The sequence below is a fragment of the Glycine max genome, chromosome 13 (genome assembly GCF_000004515.6).
Source record: "Glycine max cultivar Williams 82 chromosome 13, Glycine_max_v4.0, whole genome shotgun sequence".
Classification (NCBI taxonomy): Eukaryota; Viridiplantae; Streptophyta; class Magnoliopsida; order Fabales; family Fabaceae; genus Glycine; species Glycine max.
This window is the reverse complement of record NC_038249.2, coordinates 1,938,707-1,959,606: the sequence shown is the minus strand read 5'-3', so window position 1 is coordinate 1,959,606 and position 20,900 is coordinate 1,938,707. Positions and strand designations below refer to the sequence as shown.

At 35.3% G+C, this 20,900-nt stretch overlaps 1 protein-coding gene across 10 annotated transcripts; it reads right to left on the bottom strand.

Annotated features, from left to right (window-relative positions):
• Window positions 1–1,463: 1,463 nt before the first annotated feature.
• On the bottom strand, window positions 1,464–20,037 carry LOC100779424 (transcriptional adapter ADA2). 10 transcript variants are annotated; one of them, XM_014766375.3, is made up of 14 exons: window positions 19,919–19,986; window positions 19,441–19,491; window positions 16,363–16,418; window positions 16,101–16,279; window positions 15,329–15,394; window positions 15,072–15,197; window positions 14,912–14,984; window positions 14,477–14,537; window positions 14,343–14,401; window positions 14,174–14,251; window positions 11,774–11,999; window positions 3,176–3,386; window positions 2,068–2,373; window positions 1,464–1,813 (listed from the first exon to the last, which is right to left on the bottom strand). In XM_014766375.3, exons 1-14 carry the CDS (start codon window positions 19,969–19,971, stop codon window positions 1,622–1,624), a joined length of 1,737 nt encoding a protein of 578 aa, XP_014621861.1. In that variant the 5' UTR covers window positions 19,972–19,986; the 3' UTR covers window positions 1,464–1,621. The 10 variants fall into 10 exon arrangements, with proteins under 10 accessions (XP_014621861.1, XP_014621864.1, XP_014621862.1 ...); XM_014766378.3 differs by having other exon boundaries at window positions 2,068–2,313; XM_014766376.3 differs by having other exon boundaries at window positions 11,774–11,996.
• Window positions 20,038–20,900: the final 863 nt, after the last annotated feature.

Here is a 20,900-nt window from a genome sequence, read left to right as displayed (position 1 = left end):
TATACTTTTCTAGAATATTATAGACGGTCTCTATTAGAGAATAGAAAAATTAGTAGATCATATAAGATTGATAAAAATAAAATAAAGAGAATCTTATTGATCCACTAAATGGAGAAGATGAATAATTAACAAAGAGCCTGAATTACTATATGCTTTAAGAGGTGAGTAGAATAACTTTTTTTCTACACTTCCATGGTATAAATTTTTGGAAACACATCTTCTTGAGTTTATCGGTCATAAATTGATAAACTGCAACATTGATCCTTGCGTAAATTAATCCATGTGATGATTGTAAAATATAGGTTTTGTGGTATTTTTGCGTGAAATTATTTAAGTGCATGATATAATCATACAAACATGTATTTTTTTTTACTATGTGTGGAATTTAATTTAATTTTACAAAAAAAAAGATACTGCAATGTACAAATCTTCATCTCTGTTGCATATTAAATCTTAAACTTTATTTGAAAATTCATGAATCAGCTTGCGTGAGTTCTATGTTTAGCTATCATATATATCAATTAAAATATATTTTGATACATGTGTGTTTTATTTCATAATTAATTATTAATTGACTTATAAGATGCTATAATTTGGGGTATGACTTTATGAGTTATTAATGTGTATGAAATTAGAGTATTTATTTAATAGTTATCTGGAATGATATTTTGTAGTTATGTGTGAATGGTTTATCTTCTGGGAAGTGGTAGCACATATTTTATTTTGAAAATTTTGAATATGCATGAAATATTTTCATTTGGGATGAGAAAGAGAAGTGAGATGTCATTGCATGAATATAAACTCAAAAGGTTAAGTCTAGTGACTATGGAAATCATTGAGTTGTGTTGTGATATTTGTTTGTTTGTTCAAAAATTGAATAAGTATTGGTATTTATTTATTGGAGTGTTATTTCATTGTATGAATAATATGTGATTGTTTATAAGTATGTATATACTATTTTTAATTTAATTTTGCGGATACTACTATGGTCAAATTTTTCTAGTTACCACACCGGTCGAGAACACCATTTTTGAACTCATTTAGAACTTGTTTTATCCACTGAGATTATTATCTCATTAAAAATGTTATCATAATTGAAGAAAGAAGCTTTTGAGATGAAAAAATTGAAGACTTTGTTCATTATTAGTTAAACTTTGTAGATGCTCATATTTGAGAATAAAATTATTTATACTCTTATTTATAATATTTAAAGTATTTTAAACCATTACAATTTTTAAATTTTTATTTTATGAATGTTTTAAAGTATATTTTTATTATAGATTGTTATTGTAACAAAGTGCCATACAAAATTAATTGCAACGCTAAATTGTAAATGTCCAAACATTTTAGTTGCTTTTATTAAGATAAGTATTTATCTTAGTATGATGGTCGATCTTTTGCAGGGTACATAACAGGACAAATGATTACTAATGAACAAATGACTTGAAATTGGACGTGTTATCTACAGACAAATACTCTTAATAATACTATAATATATTCATTTATTTTTCTCCACATCACATGGGTCTTTATCTAGTTATTTTTCTTAATGGGGGAAAAGGAGAAGATTTTTTTTTTTTTTTTTACAAAAATGGCCTTGTAATCATTGCATAGCATTTTATTATGTTTGCACAACTCCTTTTGTCACAAGCATATCGTAGACTCTATCAACCTTGCTTGGCTCTACCTTAAACAGTGCATGTGCATCGGATTTCTTGGTCACACTGCCCTTTGAAATCTCTAATGACAAGGTCTGCAGCATGTTGAGATAGTGTGAGGGTAGTATTCTGATCTCATCACAAAGCTTTTTCTCCTGCAAGATAATCATTTTCAAAGAACCTATCAGATAGAAGTTAGAACACTCCTCCCCCAACCCCTCCATCATAATAAATAGAGGCAGACCAATACACAACTCCCACTATTTTAGGGTCTAGGAAAGGTCAGATGTACATAGCCTTATCCTCCAAAACAAAATTAAAATAAAAAATAAAAAGCGAATGAAAGCTGAAAAAAAGAGAACAGCAACTTAAAAAGAAACGAAGTGCGCTATAAGGAGAGAAATCTCACAGATTCAGATAGTAATTCAGCCCCTGCAAATCCACTAATATCCCACTCTTCTAGCGACCTTGTGAAGACTTGTATGGCAGGAGGTGAATCCTTGGCACCAGCAAATAAAGCTGCAGTCCCCTTTTGAAGACCCTGCGGGCTACTATCAACTTCTCCTTTGAGAGAATTTGGCCTCTGTAATGTCTTAGCACTTGTTCCAATCTGACCACTTTCTTTACAGGCACTTGGTTCAGCTTCCTTTGTCCTCTTTTGTTCAATAAATCGATAAGCATCAGCAGCAGTTACACAGCCCGCAATTCGAGCTTCCTAAAAAAAATTTCAAATGCATCGGCAGATGTGGCCAAAATTAAAATAATTTGATCAAGGCTAAAAATCAAGAAACCTCTCCCAATATAAGTGGTGTGCAGAAAACCTCACATTCTTCGGAACTCCACCAACACAGCTCCATAAACTAACGTATTTCATTGTCTATATAACTCATGTAATTATGACCAATCCGTAATAAGAAATATAATTTTCTTATAAAATTACATGGTAATAGAGTCTATTTTAGATATGTTATTGGGTCACATGTAATTTGTTCACACTCTAGTCCTAGGCATGAGGAGGTGGTGTTATTGAGCTACCTGCATTTGTCCACACTTCAGACGAGACTAGTCTTAGGCAAGAAGGGGTGTGTTGAGATCTCATATCGACTAGAGATATGCCAAATGCAGTCTTTATAAAGCTTGGGCAGTCCTCACTTTACCAGTTAATTTTGTCAATTGGAGTTGAGTTAAACCCTAAGCCCAAATTCTAAGACGATAATCCATCATTGGAAAATTTCCACAATTTTATTAATTTATTTGCAGATTTTCAGTTCTTGTTAATCGTAGAAGAAATGTCCAATCTCATCATTTTGAACATCGAGGTAGTATGGCTGGAATTAACATAAAGCTGATGGAAAAAACTACAGATTAAGTAAAAGGATATTTATGCATATAACTTGCTTTTATTCAAAATGCATTTTAGGAGTATACCCCTACCCTTTATAATCTATAAAAAATAACTACAATGTCTTTAGATAACGCATGTTGACATCATCAGGGTGTGTAGAAGAATGTAATACCTGTAAATCTTGTATTCTTTTGACAAGCCTGTGTTCTTCAATAATATTTTTTAGCAAATCTTGATGCTCTTCTTTTGAGTGAAACCGCATGAAGACCTTGTAACGCTGACATATTTGAAGCTCTTCAGGTAAGAGAGATTTCTCAAAAGGATCAGGATAAAGTAAATCTCTTTCAAGTATAAAATTCTTTCTGCGCTTCCGTTCATCTAACCTGCCCAGAAGTTTCATACATTTATGTAGGGGTGTTCAGAAAAATCAGTTTAATTAAATACCAATAACCAATCTAAACTATTTAGAAAAAGCCAAATTATTGAAACTGATTTTCGAATCCCAATTTTTTTTATTTTACAAACTATCTTTTAGTGGACTTCTCCATTTAAAAGGTTTGGATGAAGAAAAAACCAGTTTCTGAGCTACTGGCTGTTCTGGGCCAAGCCACGAACTTGGCAGTGCCATCATCAATGTTGCCTCTTTGCCCTCCTTCCACCACCATTGAGACACATGTTTCCACTTTCACACCACAAACCTCCAAATCAAAAAATGACTCCAGAACAAGTGGTTGTGCTTAGAATTCATGCAATGTTACATTGGAGCTGCTGTTGGAAGAGCATGAATTGGGGCATGCGGAGAAGAACATGGGTGGGTTGCAGAAGAGAAATTTGTGGTTATTAGAGTAGTATCCTATCCCAAAGATGCCATGCAGTTTGAAAGCCAATCAACCTCAGAAGTACCTCCACATAAATTGTAGATTGAAGATAACAAGAGTTGATCCTGTGATTCCCAAGCAAGGTACTCTGGAGAAGAAATTCCAAGATCATGAACAGCAAGGGTTTGGAATCTCAGAGGAATTGTCAGATTGGCAAGGAAATGATGAAGACGATGTACTTTCAGCACTAGTTCTACTTGCTGGCACCACAGCAAGTAGTTAGAATTTGTCAACTTCACAGTCACCGAATGCGAGAAGGAAGTAGAGGATTTGTAGAGAAGATATAAAGAGAGAGAGAGAATCGGGACTTGTATTATTGAAGAAGAAAATACAAAGCCACTGAAATCTCTTACAAGAGCAGTATTTATACTGCTGACATTAGGCTAACAGATAACTAACTACAGTAGAAAAACTAAGGTTAGTTATTCTTATACACTTACAGGATTGCAACAATGGTGTTGCACCGGTCGCATTAGTTGGAGTAGCTGTCGGAATCGGCTGTGGAATCAGTGTCAGCATTCCATTTGTATGAATCGATGTTGTTGTTGGAAATGCTGTTTGAACCGGTGTTGCAGAAACAGGAATCTCCATCACATTCCCCGTCGCATTCACCGGAATAGAAGGATCAACCACCGGAGTTGAAGTTGGTGGTGGAGGAGGAGGATCAGAATTGTTGATTGCGGAAGCCATTGTTAATCCTTAAGATTGAACAAAGCTCTGAGATACCATAAAAGCTTTCTATAAACGAAAGAAAGAAAAACTTCTGAACAGAAAATGAGGAAGTTGATAATATTCTACCCAACTGAAAAATGGTTACAACTCTAGTATATATGCAAGAGCTAGGACAGCTGTACCCAGCTGTTATTACAACTGTCAACTAACCCAAGGTTAGTTGAGTTAACTATAAAGGCTAACTATGCTAGATTGAAATAAAAGAAAAGAGTAATTCTACTCTACTACTCTAATAGTGGTAAAGGAGGAAATTGAAACAACTTGAAGGATGCAAATGAAGGGGAAAAAAGAAGAAATAAAAACATTTTGTGGTTTGGTGCATGGACGGATTTTGGGGACATAGAGGTAAAGTTGCGCCTTGGTTAGTGGGTTCGAATCCGAAAACAGCCTCTATGCTTGTGCAAGGGTAAGACTGTGTACACTCTCCCTCATACCTTCGGATAGCAAAGAGCCTTCTAGCCCCGGTGTTTTGCTTGGTCATGACTATTTATCTTATGAGGGTAAAACATGGTGATCTTGCATTAAATGTGAAACTTGTAATCATTCATTTGCATTGCATTCAAATTTTAATTACTATGCTAATTTTTAACATAGTAAACCAGTTTTATTTTTTAAAAATGACTTCAAAACCAGTTTGGACTTAAAGCAGCTTAAAGGATCAAAACTGGTGCAAAACCAGTTTCTGGTTTTGGATTCAAAAACTGGTTTTGGAACCAAATTGCTTTAAAATCCAAGCCAGTTTTAAAACTAGCTTGTAATTGATTCACCAAAAATAACCAGCTCTCCAATATTAAAATGTGGTTTGGTTTTTTAAAACCTGCTTTTGTTTGGTTTTAGTTGGGATTTTCATAAAATTCAAATTATGCACACCCGTATTTCCAAGGATAACAGTTTTTTGACAAAGTCAGACATGCTACAGCAAAAGATGTCAACATGGTGGGATGGGGAGGGATTGACCTTATTATAATATACTTACTCTGCCTAGTATTTTTACTTTGTGTATTCTGTTATCTGTTGTTAGTGAGCTGCCAGTTAGTTACAGTTAAGCTGTTAGTGAGCTGTCAGTCAGTTACAGTTCTAACTATAGTTAGTTAGTAACAGATTGGGTTAGTTAACAATTAGTCTCTCTATATATAGAGATGACACTATCCTTTTGTAACTTGTCTTTCTTTTTCTTGATCAATGAGAAATCAGAGTTTATCAAACTCTATTATGGTATCACAGAGCTAGGTTGCGATCCGCACCATAGTTTTTTTTTCTTTTATCTTCAATCGATTCCTTCTCCTCCTCTTATTTGATCCTAGATCGTTTTTTCCTCCACCACCAGCTTCTCATCGTTCTACGAAGAAATGACTATGCCTGCTTCCGCAGTTGATGGAGGTGGCGATCCTCTGCCGAACGGAGTTCTCATGCCGCCTTATCAGAATTCAGTGCACACAAACTTCAATCACTCCATCACAGAAAAGCTCGATTCCGTGAATTATTGATAGATTGGGAAATAGATGGGGAAAGGTGTATGTTAGAAAATGCACTTGGAAGAGTTAGAGAGCTGTCAGTTTGTTAGGCATCTAGGATAACAAACTATTAGTTATAACCAAAATTATCAAACTCGAGAGTTTACGTAGACTCGTGAGAGTTCCATAGACTTGACTCGTGGACTCAACTCGTAGACTCGTAAGAGTCCACTTCATATAAAAATAATAACAGAATATCTATAAATAACATACTAATTAAACATTTCAACAATATAATATAGCAAAATAGTGAATAATAAATTTTACAATACTTAAATAACCAAGTCTAGTAACGCATCACTACTAGATAACTTGTAGATGTTATAGTAGTGGTAGATCATTCTCATCGCGGATTTGATGTTATTAGAGAACAAGAGTTTGATGTTATTAAAGGTGATAATTTTTGTATTTGAGAATAACACACTAAGTGAAGGTATGTTGAACACTAAACAGACAAAAAATAACCCAAAATGACTTACATTTTCGTCTAATTTTTTTAACTTATTGATTCGGTGGTAAACTCGAGAGTTTACCGAGTTTACTTAGAGTTTATAGAATTTATTAAAAAAAGAATTTACTCAAGAGTTAACTCAAAGAGAGTAAGTAGACTCGTAAATTCGTAAAAGTTTACGAATTAACTCGAGAGTTTGATAACCATGGTTATAACCAATTGTTAGTTAGTTAAGAAGCTATGAATAGAATTGGGAGAGGTTAGTTAGAGGTTAGAGAGAAAGAGAAAACGAGAATAGTAGGAGGGTGATGAGACCTCGAATTCATTAGTGTGTGTAACCATTGTGCCAATAGCATTCGATTCGAATATACATGATTTTTTATTTTGTTTTGGTCCAGTTCTATCAACTGGTATCAGAGTTCCGATCTTGGAGCATAGAATCGTTAATAGTGACAAGGGCATATGCAAGAATGGAGACGTGCATGAAAGCCATGGAGAAAGTGATAGAAGAGAATCGCGAAGCAGTGGAATGGCAGTTGAGTTCAATCGAAGGGATGATACAAAGGTTGGCGGCAGTATAGGAGAAAAAATCTCCTATGACGAACATGCACGCAATCGACGCGAGCAGAGGAGATGAGGGTACTGCGGCACATGACAGCAATCAATGCAGGAATTTGGAAATGTCCATATTCGATGGTGAGGATTCTATGGGCTGGTTGACAAAGATCGAACGATATTTCCGGTGCGTGCCATAAGGGAAAAGAACAAATTGGAGGCTGTTATGGTCGCAATGAATGGGGAAACTCTGGTTGGTTCCAATGGTGGGAATCTTGGAATCCAAACCATTCTTGGGATGGGTTCAAGATTACTGTCACCCAAAGGTTTCAAGCTTCGAGCTTGGGAAATCCTTTTCAAGCATTGCTGGTATTAGAACAAGAAGAGAAAGTGCAGGGATTCATAGGCCAATTTAAGAAGTGCGTTGGAATGGTGAAGGGATTGGAGGAGCCATTTCTGGTGGAAGTGTTCTTCAAGGGATTAAAGGAAGAGATTAGCACCGAGGTAAGGCTTCATGAACCAAAGAACTTGATGGAAGCCATGGTTAAGGCTAGGAGAGTGGAGGATAAGAACAGAATTTTAGGAAACTTACCCATGAGTAATGGTAAAGGGAGTAATTTTCAGAAAAATGTTCGTCCGTGATAGAAATGGGTAAGTTGGCAGCCAGCAAACAATAAGGTGACTGACCTTCATAATGCTGTAAAAACAGGGACAAGTGGCTGGAAAGGTAGAAGAACATTCCGCAATTTGTCTCCTACGGAGGTAAATGAGAAATGAGGAAGGGAGAGTGTTTCACATGCGAGAAGTATAATCCTACACATGTGTGCAAAAATAAACAGTTTAGATTGATGATTATGGAAGAAGAGGAGGAAGGAGATCCTAAGAGCCAGCAATGGGAGAATAGGGAAGAAGAGATGGGGGAGTTTCATCAACTATCCTTGCCTATTGAAGGCTTTACCACCCGGAAATCTCTTAAGTTGTGGGGAAAAATTAGGAATAAAAGGATGATTGTGCTAATTGACAATGGAGCCACTCATAACTCATATCGGTGAAGTTAGTTAAGGAGCTAAGGTTAGAGGTAACCCCCACAAACCCATATTCTGTAGAAGTAGGAGATGGACATAGGGTTAGGTGTCAAGGAGTGTGTGGATCCTTGCCTATTGAATTGCAAGATTTTCAGTTCACACATAATTGTTACTTGTTTGTATTGGGTGGTGTGGATTTGGTGTTAGGGATGGAATGGTTGGCTGGATTGGGGGAGATCAGTGTTGTCAAATGGCGGCCATGACGGCGCAATGGCGGAAAAGTGTGGTGGATTTTTGGAAAAATGCCATCGAATAGTGGTGGCATGGCGGCTTTCGAATGGCGGCCGCCATAGCCATGGCGGTCATGGCGGATATGGCGGCATGGCGGAAATAGCATCTTTTTTTTGTTTTTTTTCCCACTGTAGGAGTTGGGCTGACCCGACCCAACCCTACCCGGTAACTTAATCAAAAGCACAACCCTCCCCTCCCAAGCAAGGTTGAATCAAAACGCAGCCCTCCTCCAAGCTCCAACTAAAAGCACAACCCCGGAACCCAGCCGCGACCCCCGCAACCAGCCGCGATGCCCCACACCCAGGTGCGACCCGCTGCACACAGAACACAGCCAGCAGCAACGACCCCACGGCGGCGACGAGAATGGCACGAACGGCGGCGACAAGCACCGGCACGAACAACAGCAACGACCCACACGAAGGCAGTGAACATCGCGATCCAACTCAGTGGTGGGCGCAAGCTTTATTTTTTTTTTAGTTTTGCTTTTGCTGTTTGACACCCCTTTTCTTTGTCTGCAGCTTTTTTTTCCCTTTTGCTATTTGACACCCTCTTTTTACTTTTGACAGTCCCATTTTTATTTTTTATTTTATTTGACACCACAATTTTTTTTTTCTGTTCAGTCCTCTTTTAAATGGTTGAACCATCATTCGATGCTGCTACTGCAAGTGCAACGAGGAAAAATAAGACAGACCCAGGCTGAAAATATTGTCATTCACCGGTGGAAGGAGATAGAAACACCATTGTTTGTAATTTCTGTGAAAAAATCACAAAGGGAGGAATAACCAGATCCAAACAACACCTGATTGGGAAGTCGGGTAACGTTGCAGCTTCCAAGAAAAGATATTGATGTGTGCAATAACAACCAACAATTGAAGCAAAGATATAATGCAAGAGATGAAATTGATCCAATTTCTCTTAATGATATTGATGTGTGCAATGAATGGCTCGTGGGAGAGATGGATCAAGATGGTGATAATGATGCTGGAAATGATTTGGTATTTGAAGATGATGATGCTCTAAATTGGGCAACTGTGTATCAGGCTTCGGGGGTTGGAGAGTGTAGGATGTATACTAGGCGTAAAAAACAAAAAACAACAAGTGTTACTACTGCCCAAACTTCTAAAAAACAGGCAATGGTTGTTGGATCTTCATCAAGAAAGCAAAAAACAGTCCAAGAAAATGATGAGGATCTAGATTGAGGAGAATATTGATCTTGAATCTGAAGAAGAAATCATGGTCAATTTTGAGGTGTTTGATGGGGAAGAGGGAGATGCTCCATTACCATATGATAACAACGAAGATGATTATGTTGGGATTGAAGAAGATGATTAGAGCCTCAACCTTCACTTTGCACTTTACATTATGTTTTTATCATTTTCTTATTTTGAACTCTTTAATGAGTTTATTTGGTGTTGGTAATTGATTATTGTATGAACTCATGAAACTTTTAGTTTATTTGAATGTAATCCATTATTTTTTTCAATTTCAATGAGTTTATATATATGTATTTTTTTTTTGTCCGTCATGACATCCGTTATTTTCCGCTATGCCATCCGTCATATTTTTATGGCGAATTTTTGGCTTTCCGCCATAAACTGCCATCCGCCATTAACAACATTGGGGGAGATTGAGGCCAATTTTGAGAAATTGACTTTAACAATGCCAGTGCAGAATAGAAAAGTCATATTGAGGGCAGAACCAGAGATTGAGGGCAATTTTCAGTTTTATTATTCATTTTCTTCTATATCCGATACATAGAACTGGGACTGAATATGGGGGAAAATTCCATTTTCAACCCCAGAGCCAATAGAACTCCACACAGTTTCACTTTATCATTTAAAGTTAGAATTTTAACATCTTTGAAAATATAATTTAAAATTTAAGCATACAAAAACAGAATGTTTCCTCTCCAATAATATACTCCCTCTGTCTCAAAATAAGTGTCGTCCTAAGTAGTTTTACATAGACCAAGAAAAGATAATAGATGAAAGCAAATATTGATTTTACAAAACTAACCTTATTATTAATATTACATTGAAAAACTAAAGTCACACTTCTCAAGGGTATTGGTGAACAAAAAGTAATTAATATTACATTGAAAAGTTAACATGACACTAATTTTGGGACAATTTCTTTTTTTCAAATGTGACACTTATTTTGGGACGGAGGGAACAATACATATACACATGCCAACAACTGCCACACTAAAAATTTCATGGTTCATTTAGTTTTGAATCTGCAAATAAGAACAGGGAAAATGTATGGAAGATAGCAAGAAAAAGGAAATAGCTTTATTGATGGCTGAATACAAGTCAGAAAAAGGAGAGAAATATTGATCAGGTTAGACACAAATTTAGAGAAAAAGAGATAAAAGATTTAGAGATGACTTGGAATCTGCTTGAGTGAGTAGCAAGAAAGGATTCAGCAAGGACTTCTATCTGCTACACATTAAATCTAGAGAATAGACAGCAGACATCTTCCCAAAGACACTGATAGTCAATTGTAACTAACTGTCTATAGTTAGAAATTAATGAATCAAAATCAGTTTTATGTTTTCAGTGGAGTAAGAATTGTATAAGTTGATCCCTCCTCTCTCTTTCTCTCTCTTGATCTATATATATTTCTAGCATTTTTTAATTCCCAAAGAAGTTACATTTTTATATTTTGCTTGATTTTATTCCCAACTCCCATTATGAGCAGCTATGTTGCTTTTTCCATGGTATGAGAATGAAAATTTCCATGTAACCCAACCATTAATTTCCACTTCTTTCTACAAATTTCTCTCCCGTTATTCAAACTTTGAAAATAATTCCCAAAAATATGAAATACTAACCAAACATGCTTTTTAATTTACCAAGGAATAGCATTCCTAGTCATAGTATTTTTGGGAATGTAATTACTGGATTTTAATCATATACCCAGTGTTATAAAAACCGAACCAGACCAGCCGGTTCGACTGGGACCCGGTGCCTTGTCCGGTCTGGGTTAGTCATCATATTGGTTACATAATCAGCCCAGATTAACCCGATGTGACCTGGCCGGTTTTGGTAGAAGCCAGCGACCTGGACTATTAGAGTATATGTTAGAATAACTGTGAAAACAGTTTGCAAGGGCTGTTAGCAAAATGCTAACAGCACCTCACTAATATCAGGCTGTTAGTCTATTAACAGATTTTCCCTCCTATTTGTTAATTCTGTTTTGTACTTAGTTTGAAGGGTTAGAAATCTATAAATACTCCCTTGTAACTAACTTTCAGATTCAATAATATCAGTTTCCTTTCTCTACATTTTTCTTTCTTTAACAAAAAAAATACGGTACTCATACCTTTTTGAGTAGATATGGAGCACCTGCAGTTTCATTTCATATTCAGCTTCAGTATCAGTGTCCTTAAATTCCATATCAGCCAACACTTGCTCTGCATCGTTGTCGTATTCAACATCAAATTCCTCTCGCTTAAAACTGTATCCACTCAAATTTGTCATAGAAGGCCTATCTTCCCCTGATAATTTAAGTTTCTTCTCTCCAATGCTCCGATCTGCATGAGACTCTACTAAATAAAATGCAATTTTCAACATGTTAACACATTGAATTTATATTGTATAACTTTCCATCTGAGTAAGCAGCTGACAACACAAACTATTTTTTTGAAACCATAGAGAGCATTTAAATATCATATGACGTGAGCACCTGAATTATGCATGTAAAGATGTACGTGGATTACTGTTAGCTGGCACACAAACAATTTTCAACATGTTAACACATTAAATTTATCATGCATTTTATGTGTCGCACATGAACAAGTTCCCACTTTACTAGCAATACAAACTGCATTATTCAATGTTGCTGCGTGTGTGTGTGGGGCTGAGTGTCAATTCTCTCTAGCTTTTCCATCCCACCCCTCTAAGTCTAAACTATATAACAGATAGACAAAGTGGTTAATTAGAGGAGTTAGATAAGCCACAGGACTCTCGAACATCCAAGAGAGTGTAATCTATTGCAGCATTCATCCTTTTCTGTTCTAACATCAGATTTCTGCTCAAGGTGAACTCTTCCTAGACAAACCCTTATTTCAAACATCTACCTACCTAATCCCCATCTCCATATTTCCCTTTCTGTTTGTCATACCCTAATTTCGTTCGGGGACTATCGTTCGTTGATCTTTTGATCCTTACTAGTCGACTTACGGTGTTGAACGCCAGTTACAGTGCGAAACAGATGACCATTCAGTGTTTTAATCAAGAATGCGAAAAATACCAAAAAAAAAAGGGGGCAAAAGAGTCTTTTACCTGGTTTTCCTGGACCCTAGCTTTCCTGGGACACCAAATAGCTTCATGGTGAAGAAACATGCTCGCCTGGGCGAGCTCACTACTTCAGGGTTAAGTTTCAGCTCGCTTGGGAGAGCTGCAACTGTCCCAAAGTGACCCTTTGCCTATAAATAGGCATCCTAGGGATGTTTTTAAGGGTTCCAAGGTTCAGAAGTGGAGGGAATTGAGAGAACTAAGAAAGAAGAAGAAGAAAGAAGAGGAAACGAAGCCGAGGCGCTACCGAATCGCGACCGCAATCATTCCTTACATCTTTTTCTTGTTCTGTGTTCTTCATGCGACCGTCGATTAGTTTTTATTCTTAGGGATTGAATGTGATCTATGTACCCTTAGGGATCTATGTTCTCTCCGCTTTTCAAAATTTAAAACATCGTTTTAAGGTCCAATGCCTTAAACGACTTTTTGTTCGCAATTAAAATGAATCTTTCAAAAACATAAAAATCAATTTAGCACACAAACATTCAGACTTAAAGAACTACGTAGGTCTGAATTCCTCATCGCACCTGAGGATACGTAGGAGCAAGGGTGGCCCCCTTGTCGACCCCAAAAAAAATTAAAAAAATATAAAAAGGGAAAAGTAAATAATTCTAAAGTCACGTTGCGCACACTCAATTAAAGGTTGTCGTCCCTTGTGACGGGCGCGTGGGGTGCTAATACATTTCTCATGCGCAAACAACTCTCGAACCCTTATTTTCAAAAATTCGCAGACCTTTTTTAGGTTTTTCTAACGTTTTCCTTGAATAAACGTTGGTAGCGACTCCGCTCGTTTTCTCCCTTGGAGACGAACGCTTCGACTTATCTATTTTGCTTTCACCGTCCTACCGTGAGGTAGGTTGTGACACTGTACAACCCTGATTTCAAATAAATTCCAGAGCTACATCACTGAGCCTCTAGGCCAAAGGGTTATTGTGTGAATGGAAGTGTTAATGCTTCTTCAGCTTACAACTTAAACTTTCAAGCCCAAAGCATTGATATGTGTATAAGATGTTGTTATCCCATATAGTCTAGTGAGGTTTGAATTTGATGAGAAATTATGTCAAACACCCAATTAGGAATGCGAAATATTTTCCTAATTGTCGAAAGATTGGTGATATCAAATTGGTTCAGGAATGAAAATGTTCAGTCATCAAATAATGTCTAATTTATCCTAGAAAAGAAAATCTCTTGATTACTTTTATCTAAAAAATTACCACCCAACAGACAAATTATGCAATAACAATCTTTTAAGACAATTCATGTTCTGAACATGAAGTCCAAACTAGGGGTTTAGTCATTCAAAATGTCTAAACTAGCCAATGTTTACATTATGTCAAGAGCAATTAACATACCAAAAGAAATGTTAACTCAAAAAACAAAATGAAGAAGAGGCAGTATCTTTCACATCATTCTTCAGAAAACATACCTTCCACCTTAACTCCATCATTATTTTGGATCACGCTGGAAGCCTTCTTAACTGTACTTGAGTAAGCTTTGCCACATGCTGAACCCATATCATGCATATAAATTATACCCAACAAAAATTTTGGTACAAAATGATAAAAGCAGACTTTTCTCATTCTATATGATTGTACCTGAGGTTAACCTAGACATGGTTTGATCATTGATTTCTTCCTTCTTTGATTCTTCATAGCTGAGATGTTACGCAAAGAATTAGCATAGTCATAAATGATCAATTCAAATAATCACAGTTAGTGGGTAACCGTACTTTATTCCATCAACAAAGGGAGGTTCTTCTTTCAGAGTAAGCTCTGTAGTTAGAGAAAATTCTGCAAGAATAACATGTAATGGGTTTAAAAATGCAGAAGAACTTTAGGTTTAAAAATGACCAAACACGTGTGATGGGCAATGAAGTTGGCATTACAACAAAGAAAATGAGAATTCTCTTCTGAAGGTTTCCCCTTCACAAAAAGGTTTCTCATCCTCCTACTATTTAAGCTAAGTCCCACCTCCCTTTCCAACTAAAATCACGTAACTGATTGTACTTTGTAATTCTAATTATCTCTAATACTTCCTGAATCTTATCAATTCAACCAGTTGGTTACATACTATGCATGCAAATTCATGGAATGGAACAAACTAATCAAGTCTCACATGCAAAATCTACAAAAGTTGTGATTTTGGTTGACATTGAGAATCAAACCTTTCTTGGCTTCATGCCCCTTCATCATGGCAAAGAGTTCCTCTTTGCTCTTTCCCATAACATGAGACAAATCCTGGGTGTGCACATGAACAATTACACTGTGCATTCAAATGATAGTTGCATGTATAATATTAATGACATCGTTCTTAAATAGTCTTACAGGGAGAGGAAAACATGGTGAATTCATATATACAGCATTATAGTGGTCAATACATTGAGATTTGCTTTTTGTTCCAATATATTCTGCAACTTCATTCCAATTCCCAAATCCATACATTTCAATACCCTATAACAAAAATTCATTTAGAAACACGAATTTTGTTAACAAGTAATAAGGAAGAAAAGTATACGTAATTTAACATATAATGCAAAAGAAAAACACAGAATAGAGGTGTTCCATGTACTCAAATCTCATACCTCTAGAAGTAACATCTCTTCATCCGCATTCCAATCTGGACATATAAGTGGAAAAGACAGATTATCCTGTACAAGAAAAAAAAATACTTTAAAACTTCAATTAACATATTAATATATTAATAATGAACATGTATGCACATATGCTGGAAACGTCATTCATAACAAAATTTTGTTATTTTTATCTCAGAATGTTACACATATGATGATAGCATGCATATCAAGAAAGTTGAGAACTCATTCAGCTTTTATCTTCTAGGAAGGGCATGGAAGAAAAAGGAAAGAAAGATCATATGCATTCTAAGAACAAAGTTAAGAAAAGCATCCTTCATGAGAAAAGCAATATATTAGAATAGCTGAATAGTGCACGAACAAGAAGTCAGCGACAGCCAATTCTGACCCATTTAGGAAAATATTTCGAAGGAAAGAAATTGCTGTAATCATTAAGCAATAAAGCACAAAATTTACAGATAATTAAAGCAAGCACTAATTAAGTAATTATTCAACAAATTATTAACAACCTAGTTTATCAAGCAACAAAGTATTGCCATTAAGGAATTGATAACAACCAACTTTCTTAGTACATTCTCTAGCATTTTAATGCTAGCTTGTTCTTCATTCTTAGAGGGAAAAAAATAAGCACAAGAAGGAAGGAAGAAGCTTTTGTCAATCATTCATGATATATTAATCAACTGTATCTTTGGAAAAAATGAAGATGCAAATTTGTGAAAGTAATACAATAAATATAAAAAGGTATAATGCATAGAAGGTTTACCATAATCCGATAAGGATGATTGCTTTTGTGAGGTGTTACCTCAGCACCGACAGAGAAGCACTCTATGCAGAGGTCAAAATCTTGACAAACAGCACACTTGATGCGAATCTTCCCCGAAATATCTTTGTTACAATAATTGCAGTGATAAGGAGATACCTTGCTATTAGTTACTCCTTGGCCTACCACATTTAGAAAATGGTGTTATAGGAAATGTTAATGAACCTTTTGGATGGAAGTGAAGTATGTGTTGATAAAAAATCACCAGTAGGTAAAGTTTCTGAATTTTCTACATTCAGAGCAGCCCTTTTTCTCTTTGATCTAAAACAGAAAGCAATGAAAGAAACAACATTACATCATAAGAGTAATTAAACAAAAATATGTAGCAGCTAGCAGGAAGCATTCAAGAAGAATTTCAGTGCATCCAAGGACGTGCCCACAAACAACAGTCTACGACAAAATAAAATCATTCTAGGACAAGAAAAGTATACATATTTCTTTTATATGAGGAAAAAAAACTGATAACTGTAGAACTTTTGAGTTTTTTCCTTATTTCCATCTTCAAATCTGAAAACAACCACCTTATTGACAAAAGCATTTTAAGAATCCCTTGCATCCAAAATGTTGATCCTGTGCCCGTGAATGCCTCACAGCATATGCACAGAAAGCATTCCAAAAATGCATATTTCCTCAACATCAACTACCATTGTAGATTCTCCTAAATATCTTCATTAAATATATGCTTGCCAATAAATTTTCCCACAAAATGTTTTCTTGCTTAAATATTAAAAAATGGAAATTATAGAAGAGCCTTTAAATACATTGATGGAATATTCTTCACGACTAAATACCTAAATGTAAGCCCAAAATTTAACATCTTTCATATTATAGTGAAGTAGAGGCCTTAGTCACATACAAAACAAAGAGAAAATTCATTATGATCAATGAAGATTGTAAGTAGTCACTCCACACTCAAACCCTAATCCCTGGACACCCAAGTCCTTTTCATAACTTATATTTTGTACACTTTAAAACTTATAAACCAAGTCCTTCCACTCCCATCGCATATCTCCCTGTTAAGATTCATAGAGAAAATGAGAGAAAGAGAGACAAAATCTGAGAAAGAGTTTTGCAAGAAAAAAATGTTTCTATATCCAGAAAAAACTATTACACTAATGAGATACAGTATTTATACTGTTAGAAAACAGTAGAAATTGCAATTCAGTTGAACTAATCTGAACCTGACTGGACTGAAAGTAACTACCCAACAACTGACTGGGCAATCTAAACCAGTGGGTTTGGGCTACACAGGCACAAGTACAACCAGCGTTACATTAACAGAAAACAAGTACAACAGTATATCTATAATACTTTGCCACAATGGTATATCTCTAATATTCTGGTACAACGGTACATCTCATCTCTAGTATCCCCCCCTAAACTCAGGAACATGAGTTTATTATGAGAGCTTCAAGGCATACTGATCACAGATCTTTGGTGAGACGTGAGAGTTTGAGTTGCAACGCAGCAGACTATTAAGCTGTTGTTCAACACCTTTTCTCTATTGAGTATTAAATTAGAAGTATACTCTCTCATCTTGTCCCCTAACAAATGGTCTGTGCCAGCAGAATCAAGGATCCACTCTCCAGTACTTTTATGCTTAGAAAAGACAAGAAAGGAAAGTGTTCATTACCTTTGTGAGCAGTGTTTATTGTGGAAAAGCTTTTCTCCGTGTAGGACTAGAGTATCTAACCAGGAAATATGCTGATTTCTTGGCATACCCACAGAATTGGAAAGACATAAGATTGTTGAAACTGTCAATAAATTGTCATTGGTAGCTAGTGTTAGAAAGTATCACATCACCTACTTCAATTCTCGGGGTGCAGTATAATGCCCTTGATTGTCAACTTCTCGGCAACTCTCACACTACAACACTTTACACAGTGACACTTCACTCAAAATCTTTATTGGTCAGAACCCTCCACGGGCCAGAAGCCTCTGTAAGTAGCCCTTTCCGAGACCTTGACAACTAGCTCTGATACTGCTTGACTGCTCTCAGCATCATTGACTTTTCCCGCAAAACTTTTTAACGTGCTTTATTCTCACTCGCATGCTTTTTAGGAAACTTCTCACAAGGTCACCCATTCTATAACCATTCCAAGTCAAGCACGTTTAACTGTGGAGTTCTTGAGTGATAGGCTACCAAAAAGTAGATGCATCTTGTTAGTATTGCCTCTATATCCCTCTCATTCCAATGTGATTCGTCGAAGTGTTACATGAAGCTTAGATATCTATTGGGAAACTTTAGTTGATATCAATTGGTTTTAAGATGAAATCTAACAGTTGTTACTAGTAACTTGAATTTTTCAGGTTTAAATAAGAATTGTATCCTTTGTGTACCTGACTTGAAGTATAATCTCATGACAGCCAATAAATTAACAAAAGACCTTAATTCTCAATCATTATTCACCACACTTGGTACATATTTTAAGATTTGACTTTTGGGATGATGGATTGGCTGCACTAAGGAACACACTGGTCTTTTCTAATTCCCCCTCAAGACTTGGTCCTCCTCAAAATTGTTAGATTTTAGCTTAAAACCAATTGACATCAAGTGAGGTTGTATAATAAATATATAAGTTGTACCCCGAAAATTGAAGCAGGCGATGTGAGACTTCCTAACACCGCCCCTTCATAAATGCTTGTCAGAATAGGCGAGCCTATCGAAATAGGCGATTTACCAAGATGAGACTTCCTTACAAAAATGTCTCCTATCTACAATTAAAAGTTCCAATGTCCTTATATGGCACAAGTCTCTTGGTCATCTTAGTTTTGGTTACCTGAAATACTTGTATCCAAATTTATTAATCAATAAAGATATTTCTTGTTTTAGTTGAGAACAATGTATCCTTGCTAATACAATCACAGAAAAAATTATCCACCACATCCTTCATGCACCAAAATCTTTCCATCTTATCCATAGTGACATTAATAGGGACCCCCTCAAGTTCCAACACTATAGGGGCTCCTAGGTCCCATAAACACACATTCCTCGGTTATTCTACCACGCATTTAATCAACCCCTGAATTTTAGGAGAATCATAGCATCTCTCATTAATTGAAAGGATTACATTCAACTACTCTTTTTTTATTCCGTTGCTGTAATTTTAGGACCCGTAGTTAATTCTAGGAATATCCTATTTATTATCTCTCTACACATAGGAAATCATTTTTCATACTCTGGTTATAGAGACTAACTCATAACCTCCCAATCATTCCTTATTCACTTTTATAAACATCATCATATAATTCTCTCAATTCATAAATGAAAACCAAAACCAACCCCTCCTCTACTTCAATCTCCGAATCCATCATCCAAGCAAACCCTAAGAATCTGAAAGCAACAACATTCCAATCAAACAAAATGGTTCATGTGACCATATCAAACCACCAATAAGTACTAATCTTATATACAAAACAAACCATGCCATTGTCTCCAATAATATAAGAAAAAAAAACGCAGCAAGAGTATAGCATTGTAAATCCTTAATTAACTTAATTTCCCTTGACCCCCAATCTTAATTAATTTCTCAGTAGCAAAGTCCAAACGCAAAAATTGAAACAAAAGAAAAAAGACATGGCACCTCCTAACTAAGTCCAATGAAGTCAAGTGAGTGAAAAACTCGAACATCATTCTAAAGACTCTAAACCCATAATTAATTTAATTTCATTTGTCCCGAAGCTTAATCAATTAATGTCACAGCAGAACAGTCCAAACGCGGAAATTGAAAGAAAAGCACTTTTGGCAATCGGAAACAAACCTGTACTTGGGGTCATCGTCACCGGGGCGCGACGCAGCTCGGCAACGACCCATTTCTCCCTCTGAAACTGAAACAGAAACCTTGCTTGCCGCCAAACAATATTGCTTATGGTAAGTGTTGTTCACTTTTAATTTAGTGTACTTTTTAATTTAATTAAAAATAAAACTAAAGACTAAAATAAATGAAATTTTATTAACTTTTACAAATACAAAGTAGGGAGGATGGTAAATGATTTTTTTATAAAATTAAAGACAATATTTTTTTTATTAAAAAGGTATTTTCAAAATTCATACCAAAAAATTATGGTGTACTTTTTGTGTTATTTTATTAGGTAAATGATCTAATTGTTCTTTTGGGAAAGAAACACTTGTGAACAATTTTTTTCCTAAAACATAAGAATTATATATATTCATTTTTTATTAATATAATTAACTGACCAAATATTTTTTTAACAATTTAAAATTCGCATTGAACCATATCAAATGGATGAAAGTTGAAGTAGTACTATCACAATATATATGTTTTATTTTAAGTAAAATTATATATTAATATGATTTTATGTAAAGTTTTTATTTCTCAAAATTCCGGTGCAAAAAAAAAAAAAAAGAAAATATAGTCCTTTAATATTTTACTAATATACTTTTGTATAAATTATATTTCATTAAAATGTATAATTTATTATTCATGATTATTAAAATAAGTTTTTATATTTTTATTTTTTATTTAATTATAATAAATATTTTTTACCTTAATAAATAAATAAATATATATATATATATATATATATATTAATTGTGTTGACATCATTCGAAAAATACCAAGGTCATGAAAGATAATGCATAGAGAAAAAATCGACTCTCACTACCTGTTTTCGAGTTTGTTATTCGTGTATCATCTGTGCATGTGTTCATACCATGATTATACTGCATACATTCAGTTTATATGATAGAATGTGTTCCAAAGATGTACACAGTATTATTTG

Bases quoted from the DNA above. Each gene is read 5' to 3' on its own strand.
- LOC100779424 (XM_014766375.3), bottom strand. From the start codon at position 19,971: ATGGGTCGTTGCCGAGCTGCGTCGCGCCCCGGTGACGATGACCCCAAG. The intron at 19,492-19,918 runs GTTTGTTTCCGA...TGTTGCTTTCAG, and splicing joins GACGATGACCCCAAGTACAG to ATTCTTAGGGTTTGCTTGGA. The intron at 16,280-16,362 runs GTGATTTTTTAT...TAAATGTGGTAG, and splicing joins TTCAGAAACTTTACCTACTG to GCCAAGGAGTAACTAATAGC.